Source organism: Chelon labrosus (genome assembly GCF_963514085.1).
Source record: "Chelon labrosus genome assembly, chromosome: 19".
Taxonomy (NCBI): Eukaryota; Metazoa; Chordata; class Actinopteri; order Mugiliformes; family Mugilidae; genus Chelon; species Chelon labrosus.
This window is the reverse complement of record NC_140352.1, coordinates 4,533,500-4,553,787: the sequence shown is the minus strand read 5'-3', so window position 1 is coordinate 4,553,787 and position 20,288 is coordinate 4,533,500. Positions and strand designations below refer to the sequence as shown.

Genomic DNA, 20,288 nt, shown 5'->3' with positions numbered 1-20,288 from the left:
TTAGCTTCACGAAGGTTGTGGTATTCAGCATTTGTTTAAAATAACTCATAGAGAGCTGTTGGTTCAGTTGTGTAGCAGTGCTATTTAATTGTCTACTGTTGTAAGGGGCGTGCGTTTCTATTATTTTGACAGGGCTAGGCTAAATAACAGAAACGCCTTTGCATTTATCTTCCAGAAACGATTGAACAGGTGCAGTACCACATTTCTTAAAAAAGTTTTAAAATAAACCGAGCATCATAACAGTCGTGGAGGCGGATTTAAACGCTTTCTTCTGTGATTTTGTTGAACTGGCAAGTACCACTTTGGAATCCACCGTCACTTTTCCACCTCAGAAACAAAATAAAACTTCAAACAGGAGCCATAATCTGTCGGAGGAGGAATATAAATCAAGGGCCTTGCAGTTTAGTTGGGGCTGAAATTAAGTGATTGGAACTGGCTGGGATGTTTGAGTGTCAGAAAAAGGTTCCTTATACTTAATATTTGCTATAAAAAGAAAAACAAAACAAGCAATTATTCCAGTCCTGATGCAGGATTTGATAGGAACATATGGTGTGTTTAATAGAGCTGATGACCATTTAATAATGGCTAAACAATTAAATGTTTTCTGGGGTAATTTATATATATATATATATATATATTTTAATCAAACATGGCATTAACTCTAGATTTAAAGAGCTTATTGAGAATAGGATGTTACGTTTGAGCAGCATGGGTTCATCTAATTTGCTGTGTATTCTAATAGAGACTGGGAGTCCTGGGCATTTGAATCTTGTAGTGTGGCCGCTCTTTACAGTTACATGTGATAGTCTTGAATCTGCTAGACACTGTTTTCACATTGAAATCTAATCTATGTTAGATACAGGAAGAGTGAAGGACTTGACACTGTTAGCAATGTTTGTGTAAGACAAGAGCTTGAAGATAATGCTAGTTTCCAGTCAATTTCAGGTAAAGTCAGACGTCTATGTCCATTCTTTGGCAGCTATTGGAAGTTTTCTTATAATGATTTTACACTGAAAGAGATGTACCTCAACACACGAGATGCAAAATCCACAAATCACTGTGAGAAACAGTTTAATATCTTATTAAATTTAAAAAATGCATTCCCTAGTGTTCCTAATGTTTTGGTAAGGGTAAAGCCGGCTGGTTCAAATCGCCACAGGTCACAGCCTTTCGTGGGCGTGAACTTTTTTTTTTTTTGTGTGTGTGTGTTGTTTTTGATCGCCTCATGTTTTAGTTGCCCAGCAGAGTACAGGTCTGTGTTCACGTCTGCCCCCCCGCGGGTGAAGCAACCACAGCACCGGGAGTCACCGCGTCCTGCCACCAAGGTTAGTCATTAACCTTGCCTCCTCAGTCACTGAGGACAGCGGCAGACAGACAGGAGGACGCGCACCGAGGCATGCTGCCGCTCGGCCGTTACATCTCACCATGGGCGACTGCAACCACCGCGAGCGGGCTCTGTCCGTAGAGGACGACGTGACGGTGGCGTTACACGAGGATGACAGCCGCCACGAAACAAGCTGCGGCGACGGCGACGGAGCGACGGCAGGGAGGATTCATTTGCGAAGTGACAACCGCGTGTCGTGGGTTAACCGTGATGGTGATGAGGAGGAGGAGGATGAGGAGGAAGCGAGAGGAAGCGAGAACTCAGCCGAAGGCAGCGAGGAGAGAACGCTGTGCCCGCCGTCGTTTTGCGTCAGAAACAAGCCCGCATCCGGAGAAGGAGACGCACGCGAAGGTTAGAGACGAGCGCACGTGTTTACAAAAAATAAATAAGTAAATAAATGTGTGTCACCCTCCTCTTCCCCTTTTCCTCGTCTTCGCAACGCGTTCAAACTTCGTGACGCGAAGAAGATACAAAGTAACTTCCTGCGTTACGTTATACAACCGCGTAACGTCATCATTTATCAAGCGATATCAGCAGACGTCACGTGGTTGGTATTAACCTATTGGCTCGGAGGAGAGGGGAGCGCGTCACGCACAGGTTGATTGTGTTTAAGTGAAGTTTTTCTTTTGTGATTTTCGCTAAGACAGCGCGTCGAAATTAAGCGTTCAACACTTAAAAACAAAAATAATAATTAAGTATTTGTGTCAGCTCAAAAACTTTTAATATAAAGACTATATGGAATATAATAGAATGATCTTTATTGTCATTACAGAACACACAGGTTGTACAATGCCACGAGTTTTTCTCTTCAACAGTTGTAAAAAATATAATCATGAATGAAATATAAATATGGCCGTGGAATATACAGATATACGTGGAGTATTGTGCAAACAGGTCATTTACCTAGCAGCACCATGGTTACAATGTAATGTCAACCTAATAATGATTACAATATAGTTCACATTGCTCTCGTTACAGTGAATTACATGACGTCAACTTGGTTGCTAACTTTGTAGCCTTCTGTTTTAAAGCCTGCTTAACGTTTTGCATCAGAGCGTCCCGCCTGCGGAAATTACGTTGAATTTTGCAGCAAAATTGCCACATATTCCCACTGTTAAATGTTAGTTGGTTAAATTTAAACATAATGATTAAATCTGGAGCTGTTGTTATGCTTTTATGTTGCTGGAGTGGCCTGTAAGAGGATGGATGACTGTGCACTTTTAAAGCAACAGGCCACCATACGAAGTTGGCCTTTAAACAGAGTTGCAATGCAGTGTCAACCGAATAACGAATACAGTATAGTTCACATTGCTCTCGTTACAGTGAATTACATGACGTCAACTTGGTTGCTAACTTTGTAGCCTTCTGTTTTAAAGCCTGCTTAACGTTTTGCATCATCCGCATGTCAAACATACGGCCCGCGGGCCAACACCGGCCCCGCCAGAGCGTCCCCGTCTGCGAAAACATATTCCACATATTCCCACTGTTAAATGTTAGTTGGTTGAATTTAAACATAATGATTAAATTTGGAGCTGCTGTTATGCTATTATGTTGCTGGAGTGGCCTGTAAGAGGATGGATGACTGTGCACTTTTAAAGCAACAGGCCATCATACGAAGCTGGCCTTTAAACAGAGTTACACTTTCTCACAAGTTCTGATCCGATTATCTTAACAAACAAGTCACCTGCCATGGAAACAGTATGAAAATATAGCCTAGCTTTTGCATAGGGCTAACCTTTTAGGCTTTGTTTTTAAAGTTTACCCTCCTTATCAGTTATGCTTTCTATATGTGGTCCTTTTGCACCTGGTGTCAGATGGCGCCGTGAAAAGGGAGGACACTAGTACAAGTTATAAATACGTCTAATCTCTTCTAATCACTGTTTATATGGATGTAGTGGGGGGGAAGAAAAACTATACACAAACAAATGTGACAGTTATGATATGACAACACAAACGTTGCACATCCACCCGCGCCTTTCTGCTTTGTCCAAGCGTGAGAGAGAGCAAACACCGCATTTAATAAATGGAATGGTTAGTACAATAAAAGATCCCCGTGTGACCCCAGGTGGAAATGTAATCTCTGTAAGCATATCAGCTTGTCTTTCCACAGACGGACGGCGCTTGCAAACACCGCACCACACCCGCGGTTTTGTGGTTTTTTTGAATTTTTTTACCCAGGCCACATGCCGTTCAATAACATATCCTCTCGGTTTCAGTCCCTCTTTTATGCCATTAAATAAAAATAAGCACTATTATTCAACTTTCCCCCTGTTCTTTGACCTCTTTTTTCGTTTTGTCTTTTGTCCCACAGGCCCAGAGAAACCAAAGAAATGTCCCGGCCTCGGTTTGTTCTACGCTTTCCTGTCCACCGTCTTCTTCTCCGTCATTGCCCTCTTGGTGAAAACCATCCAGGGGCTCCACGCCATAGAGATCAGTGCCATACGCTGCTTCTTCCAGATCGTCTTCATTCTGCCGTTACTCATCTATCACAAGTAAGCGCGACTTTATTAGCAGGTTAAAACACTCTTTAAACCAGGGGTGTCAAACTGATCTTAGTTCAGGGGCCCACATGCAGCCCAGTTTGACCTCAAAGGGGCCGGACCAGTATCATAACAACATGATAACCTTTAAATGACGACAACTCCAGATGTTTCCCTTTTGTTTTAGTGCAGAGAAGAACATGTACATTATGGAAATGCTTCTATTTAATGAACTAATCTACTTTTCAAGAAAAAGAACCGCAACACTGACTAAAGCAGAGCGACACCTAGTGGGGGAAAAAAATAAATTAGGAATAGCAGTTACTTTTATTGAGAAATTGCAGTTAATGTCTTCTGTGTCGTTTTCACACTTTGAAAATTCAGCGGGGCGTACGTCTGACACCCCTGCTTTAATATCATCTTTTGTCGCTTTGGAATCAAGAATTTTTTGGGGGGATTATGAGTAGATTAAGAGCACAGATCCGTGCCAGTAATGCTCTCTTTTTATTTCATGCCTTTGCACACAGTTTGATAGACAAATACGCAGAAGTCACTGCTCAACTGTGAAAATAAATAAATACTGTGCAAGCATTAATTTTACATTAAGAAACGCTAGTGTGCTTTAAAGGCACATTTTTTTACACCTAGAAAAATATAGCTGTTGGAAATAATGTGCATTTACACCGATCAGCCACAACATTATGACCACAGACAGGAGACGTGAATAATCGACCATCTCGTGACAATTCAGTGTTCCGCTGGGAAACTTTCAGACCTGGCATTCATTGGTGTGGATGTTACTTAGACATGTAGCACCCACCTAGACCAGACCAGGCACCCCCACCCCATAGCAATGACACTCCTTGATGGCAGCAGCCATCCCCAGCAGGATGCAGCCTGACACAGACACACACACACAAAAACACTTTAGGAACAACTAAAAAAACATCATGAAGAACAGCACAAGGTGTTGACCTGGCCTCCAAATTCACTAGATCCCAAACTGATCAAGTATCTGTGGGCTGATCCACAGAGGCCCCTCCCCTCAAAGGCCCCCCCACTAAAAACACCCTCTTGCCAGGCACCACAGGACACCCTCAGAAGGCCCATGTCCATTCTCTGATGAGTCACAACTGTTTTGGAGACCTACGTAATTTTAGGAAGGTGGTCATAATGTTATGCCTGATCGATGTATGTTATGTTTTATTGGGAACTTGAGAATCATATTTTAAACAGAGCTGAAACTAGATTCCCAAACACTATCCCCACCACTCCACCCACTCATCCATCCATCTATTCATCTTTGTTTATCTTCTCATTAATTCTTCTCCTACAAATCCTCCTCCCTTCCTGCCTCATGCACCCATCCGTCACCGTCACCCCCACCTCCCACGCTACCTAAATCCATCCCCTTTCTTCGGCCATCCTGTCATTTGTCATTTCACAACCCACTGTGCTCCACATACTTTCTCCATCCATCCATCCATCCATCCATCCTCTTCTAAAGGTTTATTACTTCTTCTATCAGTCAGTCTAGCCGTCCCTCCATCCATTCAGCCATCCATTCATCCATCATCCTCATATCTCTGCTCCTCCAGGACAGGTTTCCTTGGTCCCAGGGATAAACGTGTATACCTGGTGCTTCGGGGCTTCGTCGGCTCCAACGCCATGATCATGCTTTTCTATGCAGTTCAGCAGATGCCGCTGGCGGATGCCACCGTCATCATGTTCAGGTGAGGCGAAAAACTTATCGACTGTGGATTATTTGAGGGCGCCCTACAAATACATTCTGTCTGATTACAATCATCCCTTTTTCTTAGTCTTCATTGTCCTTACTCCACTTGGTCTCTCTTCCGTATTCTGCACCGGTGATTCGTTAAATATTATCTCGGCCCCTCTTTCTTTGCTGTTCAACCGTTTCCTTTGATTGACCCCCCTCAGTAATCCAGTTTTTACCTCCCTCCTGGCTTGGATTTTCCTGAAGGAGAAGTGTACAATCTGGGACTGCGTCTTCACCGTTTTTACCCTCACCGGAGTCATCCTCATTGCCCGGCCGCCGTTTCTCTTCGGCGAACACACCCACGGCATCGAGGGCAACTACAGCAACCACATCAAGGGGACGATCGCCGCCTTCGCAGGTGATGACGATTGCTTGTTTGACCGTAATCAGAAGTGAAAATCAGTCGAGGGGGGGAGAAGGAGATTGAGAGTGTTAGTCACGCTTCTGGTGAGGGTTGCCGTGGTGATGCAATATAGCCTCCTAGCGCAGTCAGTCGTGGCTCTCATCTTTCGCGGTGCTCAAAAATCTTTCATGAAAGAGATTTATAAGCGCGGCCTTAAAACAGTGAAATAAGCCACTCTGCTAACAAGCAAAGAAAGTTTTAGCTGCTCAGATTTGCAGCTGGAACTTTTCCACCCAGCAGTAATTGAGAGGTTCGTGGTAAAGACGGGATTCCTCACCAGTTTCTGACTTGCAAACATGTGTTTTTGTTGAGTCACCCAGCTAGAAATGGAGGGGCGGCTCCACATTCCTAATTTGTTTTTTGCTTTTTTATCTTTAGTGCCAAACTAGCGTCTTGAGTCTCAGATGACAACAATTACTTCTTCTTTTCTCGTTTGGGAACAGTCCGACATTGTGGTTAGCGCAGAGAAACGGCATTATTTTCAGTTGCAGTGGCGTCAGTTTCCCCTGATTTTCAGTGCTTTCTAAAAACAATAGTTTTATTGTGGTAAAGAGTGGAGGAAATGTTGACGTTGAGTTCTTTATTAATCATCGAAAGCATGGATTGGGGGTTGATTCACGTGACAATAACAACATGGCCGCCTCCTAGAAGACAGGTGAGGAGCCCAGTGGGTCGTTGGTTCATCAAGTGTGTGGAAATACTTCACTAAAGATGAAGCCCATACTACCGTGACACGTCAGTCCTGAAATATAACTAAAGTACTACTGCAATGCATCTGAAAAGGCTAACGCTAACGCTAGCAGAGGAACGGTCCAAATCCTCTGGACAGCAGTCAGTTAACAACTTCACGAAACGTCCTGTGGTAACAGAGAGAAGGGAGGTGAAAGGTGATTTCAACCATATATATACTGTAGTAGGTGCAGCGCGTAGTGAGATGGGAGGACATTCCTCCAGGACCATGGAGCTACATGAAGACATAGGACTGAGCATAAAGTGCATGTGTGCAAGCTTATGCAGACAATACAAAACAAAGCAAACAGTACGAACGGTGCAGACAGTGCAGATAACGGTGCAAGAACGAGAGACAGTGCAAAGACAAACAATTCAATACAGACAGTGCAAAACACTTGGGAGACAATGCACCTAAAAAAGGAAAAGAGGCTGCACACCAACTATTTGATAAAGTTATTAGACCTTTAGCTGCTACACTATCCCATCTAACAACCCACTGTGGAGTACTGTTAAATGCTACTGATGGTGCTGAGGTGCTGCATGTTTTTATACAGGCTATACATATCTGCAGCTCACAGTATGTAGAACATGAGCTGTCTGTTCTCAGCATATGTATTCAGGTCAAGAATATAGATATATCAGTGACGTCATCAGAGACTAGTCGCTGTCAACTTGACTTTTGCCACACAATAGTCGATTTAAAAAAACAATCTGAACTCGTGCAACCCTTAATGGCTACTAGTATCTATATAAATGAAATTATCACAAAGGTCACATGAAGAAACATAAGCTAAAAAGTTTAATACAGTACTTAGATTAAATTAACCCAGATAATCTAATGAGGAATTCAATAATAACAATGTAGAAGTGAATCAGCAAGTCTGACCTTTGAATCTCCGTCCTGTGGCGTATTCCTTCTGCGTCTTACTCATTGATTTGTTTGCAGGAGCGATCGGAGCTGCTTGCACGTTCGTCGTCCTCCGCAAGTTGGGTAAGAGCGTCCACTACTACCTCTCTGTTTGGTACTACGCCGTCATCGGCCTCATCCAGTGCGTCATCACCTTGTCCGTCCTCGGGGAGTGGAAGATCCCGTCCTGCGGCCGCGACCGCTGGCTGCTGATTCTGATCGCCATTCTGGGCATCGCCGGCCAGGCCTTCCTCACCAAGGCCCTGCAGATCGAGAAGGCCGGCCCCGTGTCCCTGATGAGGACGGTGGACGTTTTGCTGGCCTTCACCTTCCAGTTCATTTTCTTCAACCGCGCGCCCACCTGGTGGAGCCTCGGAGGGACTCTGTGCATAGTGGCGAGCACCAGCGGGATAGCGCTCAGAAAGTGGATTAGCAATTCACGCAAGAGCTGAGAAGCGACATATAGCAGTTTAATTACTCTTTTCTATTACATTCACATGTTCTTGATTTACTCTGTACTTTACTTGTTATTTACACGCAAACCTGTGAAGAGGTTTAAGCTCTTTGGAGAGCAGAAGTAGAAAGGGACGATCTATTTAGCGGTCACTTATGAGCTCGTGGTAGTTTGTATACACAAACACACCTCTGAACATAAGGCTTCGCTCAGACGGCAAGCACAGATCTTTATGACAAGCAGTTCATTTTTTTTTTTTTTTCAAGTGATCTGATCGAATTATTTTTGTGTCCGGATGTTACAGACGTACCTGAATAGGTTGAAAAATAATATTATTAATAATAATAATAATTATACTGTACATGGGAAATCCAGTCCTGCTGTCTGTTGGGCTTCAGCCTCTAGGGGGCGCCCTAGTGAGTAATTTGAAGTTTAGGTGCTTGCTCAGGGTATCTATGTAGCTAAACTGAAGTCAGTTACAGAATAGTTATGTCCCATTATGACTACTGTATAGAAAAGAAGGACACTGGGACCAGCTCCTTAAAAGTGAAGGCCAAGCATGTGGAGCTCCCCCCTGGTGGCTGGCTGCAGTATAGGCCATTTAAACTCTGTTAGTGGACGGGACTTGGGCCTAAAACTAATCTCTAAAGTACACGTCCAATAATTTTTTGTTTTTTAAGAAATCAATTACTTTTTTCTGAGACGTTTTGTTTCAGGTAGTTGTTTGACGCTATAGAAACAGGACGTGACATCGTGATGAAAGACGGTTGCCATGGCGCTCCGTGAAGAGAGGGGCGTGAGATTATGAAGTATATATAAATATATAAGACTAAATACAGGACAGTACTGCTCAGACTCTGGCTCCAGACTGTAAAGATGGTGCTGCCCATATCACCGGGATACTAGCGTCAGTTTGACCAAATGGGAGGAAGTGGAGATGCGTCATCCATATTTTTATACAGTCTATGCCTTAATCGGTTTTGAATCTGATTATACAAAACGCATCTTCTAAAATCCATCTGGATACGATTTGCCAGAACAACTGACCGAGGCTGCAGTCTGGACATGCCAGACTTTAATTTATTTCACTTTGACTGATGATATCCCATATGTTTTGCTTTAGAGAGAGGTTTACTACATAGGGACCATTCATACTGTGTCATACTTAAAAACTTATATAAATATATATATATATATATATATATATATATTTGAATTATTATAGTATTTTGTGGTTTGTACTTAGCACTGTTGAAGGAGTTGCTCCAAAAATGACTTTATATATTGGTGCTACGATCACACGTCATCAAAAGAATTAAATATTAAGCAAAAAATCTCGTATAAGCACCTCAGTACGCACATTTACAACTCATTGCATGAAGACATTCCAAATATTTGACTTATTACAATTAATTTAAAAGCTAAATCGACTCTGTTTTGACATGGTCATGCCATGTGATTTATTTATTTTTTTTTCATCTCAGGGATTTCCCACCTGTGTTTAAAGCCCCAAATTGATTCTTCCTTTTCCCTTTTCTATATGATGTCTTTGAAGTGCCTTACTAGTGGATTTTAGCCTCCCCCCTTTTCCCTTTACGTAGCTGATCAGTAGCCAGCAGCTTGTTACTGGGCGTCTAACGTCCTTGGTGATTTACCTAAGATGTCGTCTTAATTCTCACCAGTCTAAAAATATCTTTTTCTATGATGCAAAAAAAAAAAAAAAAAAAGAAAGTGGGATGCTGTTAGTCTCTGCTGGAGGGCGGAGACGACGTCAGCAACTTGCAGCCAACAAACCGGCTGATAAGCAGCTGTGCACAGGGATTGCTTGCGTAACGACGCCTCCCTCGGTTAATTCGGGGGCCTGGAGCAGAACGAGGGGTGTCATCAAACTCAAAAAGATGATATTAAGGTTTTAAGTGGATGAGTTAAACTCCCTGCATTTAAATATCTCAAAGCGAATATGTTGGATTTTGTGCTAAAAGCGATTTTACCTTCCGTCTGCATTTCTTTTTTTGTTTTGTTTGGTAGAACACCCTTTAAATAGCTCCATTTCAAGTAAATTGGCATTTCCTTACTGTGTTCTGTTTGCATCTGTGTATAAATCAAACTGTTTTTTAGCAAGGCGTTTCCCGCTGAGGAAGCCACGGTGCGGTTGCAGTCCTCCGCTTTATTTGGGCGCAATGCAGCCAGAAAAGGAAGGCGATTAGTGCTGCCAGACTGCTGCTTAATATCCCGGAGTTACTTCTCTGCAATTTTTTTCCCCCCCCACACACTGGTGTTTCTGTTCCACCGGCTCAGAACTGAAATATAGAAGAAAAAGAGCGAAACCCGATGATTAAATTGCAACTCGTGCAACAACAATCATTATTTAAAGTCCCGTGTGTCATATAATACTATTACTGTCCCATTAGAGACACTGTGACATGTATTGATCATTGTTCAGAGTGCAGAAGGATGTTGCGGTCACTTTCTTTCCTTATTCTTTTGTGTTTACATGATTTATCCTCCTTATATTATTAGTTTAGTTGACTTGAATGCTGGTAGTGTAAGCACAATGTGTTGTATTTCCATCAGATGGTTAGGTGAACAGTCTCAGGACCTATATAAGCCTTATAAACCTACTAAAGCTCCTTTGAGGGTTTTTTTTATACTATGCTTTAATACTTTTTTATTTCACTGTTTCTGTGAAGTATTACTTGAACGCACACCTTTAGACGTGTGTGTTTCTGCATAGTGATGGATTGTATTTAGTATGTAATGATTTAATAATAAATTCTGGATGAATTTATAACTCTTGCTCCGTCTGGTGCCTTCATTTACACCACCTCTCCTCACGTAGACTGTTTGAAATCTGTTTAAAACGCAGCTGTGTGGGAAAGGACGCATTGTCCAAAAAAAAAAATGGGACAATGGGACAAACCAGGCTATGTCCACGCACAAGCTTGCTTTTCTTTCTTTTCTTTTTTTTTTAAATAAACCCCTGAGTCAGGTAGGTGTTGACGCTTGCTGCTCAGAATAGTCCTTACAGGCTGAGTGGACTGTAGCCATTGTGCATTCACGCTGTGCCTTTGTTTGTTTCCCCTTGTAAAACAACACACAGTTGTTGGGCTTTGTGTATTCGTGCAGAGGGGTGCGTTGTGCACGCTACACATCTTGTAAAAGCAAAAGCTTGTACCTGCAAACCTTGCTCTGGCTTCCTGTGTGTGTGTGGGGGGTCGGGGCGTGGGGGTGCTGCAGGGTTGTTCTTCAGCCGAGCACCGAGCTAAGTGAAGCGTGGAGAAGTGGAACTAGAACCGAGTAGCCCTCTCTTTTGCAGAGCAGAATGTGATACAATGCAATTTTTATTTCCATGTCTGACGGCAGCATCTTTGTGTGTATGCAATGAACCTTTTCTGACAGCAGAGGGCAGCATCCACAAAACAAAACATGCTCTTGAATGCGTCCTCATCAGAGCAGCTTGCAGTGTTTCACCTTTGTTTGCAGTAAATCACACAGAGACCAACAATTACTGCTGCTGCTGCTGCTCTACAATACGTGTAATTTGGTCCACTTTTGCAATCGATTCAGATCAACTTTATCGGCCATGAGTCAAGATTCAAAGTGTTCATTATCGTATGCACAGTTTCCCTGTATAGTGAAATGCCTCATTTGCCGTCCACAATGAATGGCACACAATATAAAATATACAGGAGATAAAAAATAAATACAAAATGAAGGAAATTTTAAAAAGTGATGAGGGAGTCCATGATTGTAGATAAGTGCTATTTAGTAGTCTGATGGCAGTGGGAAAGAAAACGTTTCTCAGGTCATCAGAGAATGGACATGGGCCTTCTGAGGGTGTCCTGTGGTGTCTGGGAAACAGAATATTGTTAGTGGGGGGACCTTTTAGGGGAGGGGCCTTTGTGGATCATCCCACAGATACTTGGATCAGTTTGGGATCTAGTGAATTTAGAGGCCAGGTCAACACCTTGTGCTGTTCTTCACGTTTTTTTTTTAGTTGTTCCTTAACCTTTCCTGCTGGGGATGGCTGCTGCCATCAAGGAGTGTCATTGCTATGGGGTGGGGGTGCCTGGTCTGGTCTAGGTGGGTGCTACATGTCTAAGTAACATCCACACCAATGAATGCCAGGTCCAGAAGTTCCCCAGCAGAACACTGAATTGTCACAAGATGGTTTAATATTTACTTCTCCTGTCAGTGGTCATAATGTTGTGGCTGTTGTGACAGACGAGGAGTTTGTTTGTGCATTCAACAGCAGTTCTGATAGTTCAGCGATGGCCATGGAGGGAATATGAATTTGCTCCTCTAACCGCTGCTCTGCACAGTAATGTCAAAGAAATAATTGCTCGTGTTATTCTAGACGCAGCGGGGCCTCATTCTGGGCCTTCAAAGTTTCAATTCACTTCGTTAATTTGTGCTCTCCCAGTAAAGCAGAGAAACATCTGGTACTGTACTGTACGTGGCTTCTGTGTCTATACCGTATATTACATTTTAATTGTTGTCCTGTATTTCCACCACTTGTTTGCTCGCTGTCGTTTACTCTGGGGAGTTATGGCACTCGTCAGCTTGTCAGGCGGGAGATTTATGCCCCGTGGTAAGGTACTGGAAAAATCCAAAGTCCAGATATGTCAGAGAGTGTTCTACATTATATCAGATTAATTAAATTTCAGGAGATATACAGTATGTTGTTCTTACTGAGGTCAGTCTGCTTTTCAAGCCTTGTGAATGTGCACAAATGCTAAAGATTTTTTAAGACAGGGTGAGATATACACATTTATGCGCTGGGCCACCATTGGGACAGGCCGACTAAGCAATTTTTTGGGGCCTCTTGACAACCAGCAGTGCAGTGACAACCATAAACCCCCTTAAACCTACAAAGGCCCTCGAGTGCATCAGCAATACACCACAACTCCAGCAGGGGCCCTCGTCTATCAACCCCATGACAGATTTCAGCATCTTTGCCCGGGGCCCCCCAGAATAAATAAATAAAAATAAAAGATAAAAAACAGGGCGAGCTCTTTATCCGTACTCAAACATCTCTCCTCCCTGTCTTCTTCCTCATTTACCCTCTGATTAATCTTTCAGGGTGGTTTTGCAGGGCATAAAGTTTCATCAGATTTATGTGGAGCATTAAAAAAGGAAGGATACGCTGGAACATTAACCGCGTCTCAGTTAATTCCAGTCAAATGAAAAGTTGGCCGTGTTTTAGGGAGGAGATGTGACAAACAAAAGCTGCAAGTCATTAGTGAGCAGCTTGTGTCTGCTGGATGATGCTGACTTTTTTTTTTTTTTTTTTTTCCTGCAATCAGGGAGCTGGGGATTCCCAAAAGTTTGCACGCTCCTGGGTGGAGGAGAGGTGGAGGAATGGAAAAGGGGTTGCACATTCCTGTCGGATGGCATAAGACTTCCCATCAGTGGAGCGGGAGGGAATTGGAAACTGAAAAACTAATTTTCCAAGTTGGAATAAATGCATTTACAGGCTGCGAAGTGGAAAAGGGCATCTCTCTCTCTTAAGGTTATGGGCCCCGACCCCGAGCCCCGAGCCGAGCGTGGCTGCTCGCCGTGGAGGTGTCTCATCTGGGGGGGAAAACCTGCGTTGGTGCACAGAACTGGTGGCAGGTATTTTGTAACTCTATCTGTCACTGGCCCGTGAGTTAGACCAGCACACAGTTGCACACATTAACTCTGAAGTCTGCAGTGAATCATTTAAGGCAAGAAGCTGCAAATGTATATGACCTGCTGCATGGAGTTAACGACTGGGAACACGCTGCCAGACATTCCGATGTAGTGACACACACATTCACACACACAGAGAGAGACAGAGAGAGAGACACACACACACACACACACACACAGTAACCCCAGAGCCGCAGTTATTGTCCTCCTGTCCACAGCTCAGTGGGGCTACCGAGAGAGAAGCCCGTGCTGCGTTTAAGTGCCGTTGGAAAAATCGCCATTAGGCCTGACCTGTTTTCAATCGGCCTGATTACATACATATGTTCACCAAATAACACAAAGCATGGAAATAAATAACTAAAATCACAATAATGAATAAGTTGTGAGTGACGCTCAGTTTGTATTTGATATTGTATTTTAGCATCGCAAATAAATAAACGACTAAAAGGCAACGGACACTAAGTGAACATGGGGCTTAGAGGCCTTAGTTGCCTGTTAGTTGCTGGTTGATAATTAAGTAAACTCACTTTAACTGAAGTTTTTATTTTTTTATTTGCATATCGTTTTACTATATTTCAAATTTACCTTTATATGTTCATGTTTGCAGCCCAGGTTTTACTTTCTTCAAGTACCAAAACAGTTCATTGAGCATGTTTGTGGATTTTATTGTACTAAATAGTATAATTTTTGTGTGTGTTTTTTTATGTTAATAGTAGAAGAAGGTTCTGGGTTCTGATCCTTCGGCCGACTGGTTCCTTTCTGTGTTTCTTTCTTTTGCATGTTCTCCCTGTGTCTGCGTGGGTTCTCTCCAGGTACTCCAGCTTCCTCCCACCGTCCAAAGACATGCTGGTTAGGTTCATTGGTGATTCTAAATTGGTCGTAAGTGTGAGGCCCCCTGCGACCCATCACAGGACAAGCAGCCTTACTGGGGCCACACAGAAAGGCCCCAGTAAGGCCGATGGATTAGAACCCAGAACCTTCTTGCTCTGAGGCCATGAGTATTCAAAAATGTCCAAAATATGTAAACATATTGATAATGTTCTTATTTGCACTACACAACAAAGGGACACATTTTTAATTGTCTTTATTTATAAATTATTGTTATTATGTTGCACGTGAAATCAAATTGTGCGAACTAAAACGAGTTTGACACCCCTGCTCTACGTGGAGTTGCAGTTTTCCGAGGATCCCTGAAGGCATCGCAGCACAGAGTGAGCGGTTTCCCACCGCAGCACGAGTTGCTGCTGCATCAACTGTCTCCGTCCACAGTCGGTCAACGAGAAACTCAGCAGACTTTTACTTCTGCTCATGTGGCGACTTCTCTGGATGCTGAGTGGACCTGACAACAGCGGCGGCAGCGTCTTCAGCCTCTCCTTCCTCAAGACTGTCTCCCTCGGTGCACGTTGGGGCTGCTTTTCCGTGACTTTCCCCGGGTTCCACGGGTGTTGTGGGGCTTAGGAGGGTGAAGTGGCTCTCTGTGTCGGTGCTCTGCAGAGCGGTGTCCAGGTAAGTCCCCTTTAAACTCTCTCGATAGCGTGGTTTTGGCTTTTATTTTGAAGTGATCCGGTGCTACACGTGAATGCAGGTGAAACGCGGTTTCAGCGGGTTGTGTTGTTTTTTTTTGTCGCCTTTGCTTGAATCAGAAACACGTTTTTGGGGTTCAGTTATTAATTTAATATTCACATTTTTTTCTTCACACATTCTTTTGCCTTCCAAAAAGTAGGGTATGGGCTCAGCTTGTGTTTGTGCCCGCTGCCGTTTTCATTCAACCGAAAGAAGGCGTGTGTGTGCGCGCACACGCACAGAACGCGCGCGTTGGTATTTCAGTTTGACAGGTGAGGTCACTTTTTACGTGGGCGGAGTCTCCACACAGGTGTAAGAGCAGGGATGTCAAACATACGGCACGCCAGAGGGTCCAGTCTGCCCCCCCCCCCCTTTTCATACAAAGTGCGAAAATTACATTGAAGACATTAGCTGCAATTTTTTAATAAAAGTAAGTTCTATTCCTAATTTGTGGTTCATAAAATCTTTTGGAAAATTGATCGTTCATTAATTGCACCAAAACAAAAAGGACAAACATTTGGATTCGTTGTTATTTATTACTGGTTTGGCCAGAAAAACTGGGCTGTACGTGGCCCCCTGAATTTAAATGAGTCTGATGCCATAAAAACCGGCCCGCCAAAGGGTCCAGTCTGGCCCGTGGTATAAATTTGCAAAGTGCGCAATATTATATATTATACAGAAGACATTAACCTCAGTTTTTCAAAAAAAGTAACTGCTATTCCTAATTTGTCCACTAGGGGTTGCACGCTTTTAGTAAAAGTTGCGGACATAACGCAACACTGAGACTCGGAACTAAACAGTAGACGGCAGCAATGAGCCGAAATGAAAGGTGGTTCATAAAATGTTTTGGAAAATGGATAGTTCATTAATATAAACACGTAAACAAAAGGACAAACATTTGGAGTTAGGGTCAGGGATCGGCCCGCTTGAGATCAAATTGGGTTGTATGCGGCCCCTTGAACTACAATGAGTCTGACACCATAAAAACCGGCCCGTGGCATAAATTTGCAAAGTTCGCAAAATTATATAGAAGATTTTTCAATAAAAGTAACTGCTATTCCCAGTTTTCCCACTAGAGGTCAGAGTTGCGGACTAAATCAGAAGGGAAATTTGTAGAGTTGTTGTTATTTATCGGTTTTTATGCTATTATTTTACTAGTCCGGCCCCCTTGCGATCAAATTAGGCTGTGTGTAATTGGCCCCCTGAACTAAAATGAGTTTGACACCCTTGGTTTAACCGGTGGGCTTCTGCGTCGTGTTGGATAAACGATGACTTGACACAGCGCTAGCTCTCAGACGTAATCTCCGTTTGTATTGGCAACTGACGAATTTATACAAGAAAAAGCAACGTGTAACTCAGCTGTCTGTTCCTGGGCCTATTTGAATAAAACAAATATAAGTTAGCTTAACACCCAGTGAGTTTTAAGCTAGCAAAAGCTACTTTAGCGTTACCGACGAAAGGAATATATTGTAGGGGGTACCACAGAAGAAGAAATCACTTAAACAGCAGCTTCTAATGTTTTGACAGCCAGGTGTAGAGACACTTTCTGTTACAACACATGTTGTGTAACTATAACAAGATGTTTATGTGTGACCCCGTTAAACCGGCATCCTCTGGGACGATTGACCTCAAACCCCCTCGCATGTGACGCTGATGTGAAGGTTGCTTTAGAGAGCATTAAATCAGCTCCAAATGCTGCTCAGATTAATCCAATCCAGATCAGTCTTAGAGAAAGGGCAGGAATTCTGCCTGGTGCTGTGCTGTGCTGTGCTATGCCGAGACACATGGGCGAGCTAGGGAAAATAAAACGGTCCACATGAAAGTCTGGCGTGCGCGACTGGGATAACAGACGCTTGTTTACAGAGCAAAGTGAGGGGCCACGAGGAGAAAAGATACCTGAGAGTCCATTTACTGTAAACACACAGTGAAATACAAACAGTTGCCAGTTTATTGTGTGTTTGTGGTGTTTTTTTTGAGCAGCATTGCTTGACAAAGAGAGCTGTTTTTGTAAATGAGGTTGGCAAAAAAACTTAAACAGAAAAAACTTTCTAAAGCACGACAAACTGCAGCCTCGGAAATATACTCAAGCCTGTACTCAGCGGATCCATCCTGATGCTAATACTGACATTAGGGTGGTAAAACAGTTTGATTATTGATATGTTTTGCAATATTTCTTACTGATTAACTATAGCTGATGCTTATAGTGGACGGTAAAGATGCCCCAATAAAGGTTTTTGGCCCCAATCCGATACCGACCTTTTAATATTTAGTCAACCAATCCGATCTTAAAGGGGAACTACTGTTTTTTACAACCTGGCATAAAATACGGTCGTTTACTCACCCATATAACATTTGTGTAATTTGTAGTCGTTCGGGAGATATTTAGATCCACGTATATCCATATAGTGGGAGTGACTGGGGCACCAAAACGCAGCCTCTAAATAACGCATTATCTGCCGCGAAACTTGTTAATTTCACCAATATTTTGTTATCGTACGCTAGTGCTATTCCCCGCTGAGTCCGGAGTTATCATCATCCGTGTTGCAAAAAAATAGCAGTAGCAAATTACAGGTAAACAAGCCGACTGTCGCGGGTGCGCACAGCGCTCAGAGATGACATCATCCGGGTCAGAAGACATCATCTGACCTGGATGATGATAACAGGTAACTCTGGACTCAACGGGGAATTGCACTAGCGTACCATAACAAAATATTGGTGAAATGAAGGAGTTTCGCGGCAGATAATGCTTTATTTAGAGGCTGCGTTTCGGTGCCCCAGTCACTTTCACTATATAGATATGCAGATCTAATTATCTCCCGATTATGATCTCCCAATACCTATTGGGACATCTCTAGTGGACAACATACTGTATATGCCAGCAATAGGGATGCCAGAGTTAATGAAATATATCATGCATAAATGCACATTTCTTTTCAAGCAACACGTTTTTTATTTAGTTTTTACGTGCAATGAACATGCATATGTTTTGTGATTTGATCCCTGGCCCGACCCGTAGTTTGTGCAATCTCGAAGCAATGCAGCAGCAACACAGTGGATGGTAAGCAGGTACAAAGCTTTTCGTGCAGAAACTTGTAAAAAAAAAAAATGGTTGATGAGAGTTTTAAAAACTTGAAAAATATCCCTTTAGGCTACGTTTAGAAAAGATAAACACAATGTGAGATTAATTCACAATTTGTGTATTAACTGTGGACTGTCATGCCATAAATCATGATTCATACCCTCAGTTTCTATCCAAATGAACAGCGTTTGACAGCGTTTCATAGTTGAGGAGGGATGGCAGACTGGTTTGACTTGTTTTGTTTTCATTCTGTCACAGTTCATGGTGTCTGGCTGTACAGCAGTGTTAAACGCAGCTATAATGGAATTTTGATATAAACTTATAGCAATTTAAACCTCCTTCTGTAGGACCTTGGTTACCTCTGTTCTGACATAAAAGGAGTTACTGTATGTCGGCATTGCTTTTCACCAAGATGCATTGCACACTTAGGAAAACTGATGCAAATCTCCTGTACTGTAATGGAACCAATGAATCTGATTTTTTTTACCGGCTTTAGCAATGGTTTTTCTCCAGTGCGCTGCATACTCCTCTCGGTCTGGCACATAATGCACAGATGCAGAGGTATTTGTGTTGCGCCCTCATTTGGCAATTTGATGTGGCACCTGAACGAATCATTTTCCCGGATAACTTCTTATCGTAACTGTCCTCTGGCGGTGCATGTTGCTGAATAATATACATTGTGTTAAATGAATCAGTTTAATACTGAAAGCAGCATTTTTGGACTAGTACTGGAGATCAAACCCTAGTAATTTCTACCTTAGTATACCTTAAATACCATGATGCTGCCCAAGGTCTCATTTTAAGACATTAAGAAAGGTTTACTGGGGCCATTACGGCAGCTTAAGTCTGCATTCGAATGCTGAAAATAAGAAAATAGATATCCTTTTAAAGATTCAGCCTCTTTTGCTACTTACATCTGTGCTGTCTCGCATAGTTCAGACAACATATGTGAACAAAACGCAACCGGTGTGCAAAGAGAAAAACAGTCAACAACGCAATTACTGTACTACTTAATTATCTGGATAAGCCTCTTCCCACACATGTTCAACTGCTGCCAACAGTTTGCCTCAAGCTTGTCCTCTGACTCAGGCTGACTGCGTCTTGCCCAGGCAACGATTGGAAATTGATTAGGTGGTTGCATGAAATGAGTGCTTTATTAAAACCTCCACAGCTGGAGCTGAAGTCTGTGCACAAACTAAGAATAATAACAAGAACGTGTCAATTGTTTGTCACTAATGGTGATTTTAGGGTCGCGGTGAGAGTTTTCGCCACCGTATGCAAGGTGTGATGTGGACTTGGCTCGCCGTCATTTGTATTGGCATGGCTCGCATTTGTTACACCGCTGCTGCACCTCTTTCGGTTGCTGTAGACAAAACACACACGCACACTTCTGAGTCACCTTTTATTCAGCCATTGTTACCACCGTGCACCCCTTACTCCGGCGTTCATGCGCTCATCCACCGTGAAAACAGTCAGTCCTTGAGTCAGCCCTCTTCCTCTGTTGTTACACCGACGTGCACATAAACAGATACAGGCACACACACACACACACACAGCACCTCTCTCTTTTTGTGCAGTTTCCACTGGCGTCCCTCTCTGCCCTGCCCTCTAATCAAAGCCATATGTTCCCCACATCGCTTGCATGAAAACGTCTGTTCTGTTTGCAGCACTGTTCCCCGGTGAAGCCAGCCTCTCGCTTTGTTTCTGACAGAGGGAGGCCTTGTTCAAAAGTTAAGAGGCAACCTGCGAAAACGTTGCAGGTCGTCGTTTCGCCGCGTCGTTTTCCTTTTCTTTCGTTGCGCTCTGTTTGGCACCGGCGTCAACTCGATGGCG

General features: G+C 43.1%; 1 protein-coding gene across 1 annotated transcript; it reads left to right on the top strand.

Moving 5' to 3' along the window:
• The first annotated feature begins 1,249 nt into the window (after nt 1-1,249).
• On the top strand, nt 1,250-9,313 carry slc35g1 (solute carrier family 35 member G1). The gene is made up of 5 exons (XM_084567147.1): nt 1,250-1,735; nt 3,696-3,876; nt 5,463-5,597; nt 5,806-6,002; nt 7,726-9,313. Exons 1-5 carry the CDS (start codon nt 1,426-1,428, stop codon nt 8,136-8,138), a joined length of 1,236 nt encoding a protein of 411 aa, XP_084423273.1. The 5' UTR covers nt 1,250-1,425; the 3' UTR covers nt 8,139-9,313.
• The last annotated feature ends 10,975 nt before the right edge of the window (nt 9,314-20,288 follow it).

What these genes read in the sequence shown, in the direction of transcription:
- slc35g1 (XM_084567147.1), top strand. Translation starts at nt 1,426, where the DNA reads ATGGGCGACTGCAACCACCGCGAGCGGGCTCTGTCCGTAGAGGACGAC. An exon ending in AGAAGGAGACGCACGCGAAG is followed by an intron (nt 1,736 to 3,695) that starts GTTAGAGACGAG and finishes TTTGTCCCACAG; the next exon opens with GCCCAGAGAAACCAAAGAAA. An exon ending in GACGATCGCCGCCTTCGCAG is followed by an intron (nt 6,003 to 7,725) that starts GTGATGACGATT and finishes ATTTGTTTGCAG; the next exon opens with GAGCGATCGGAGCTGCTTGC.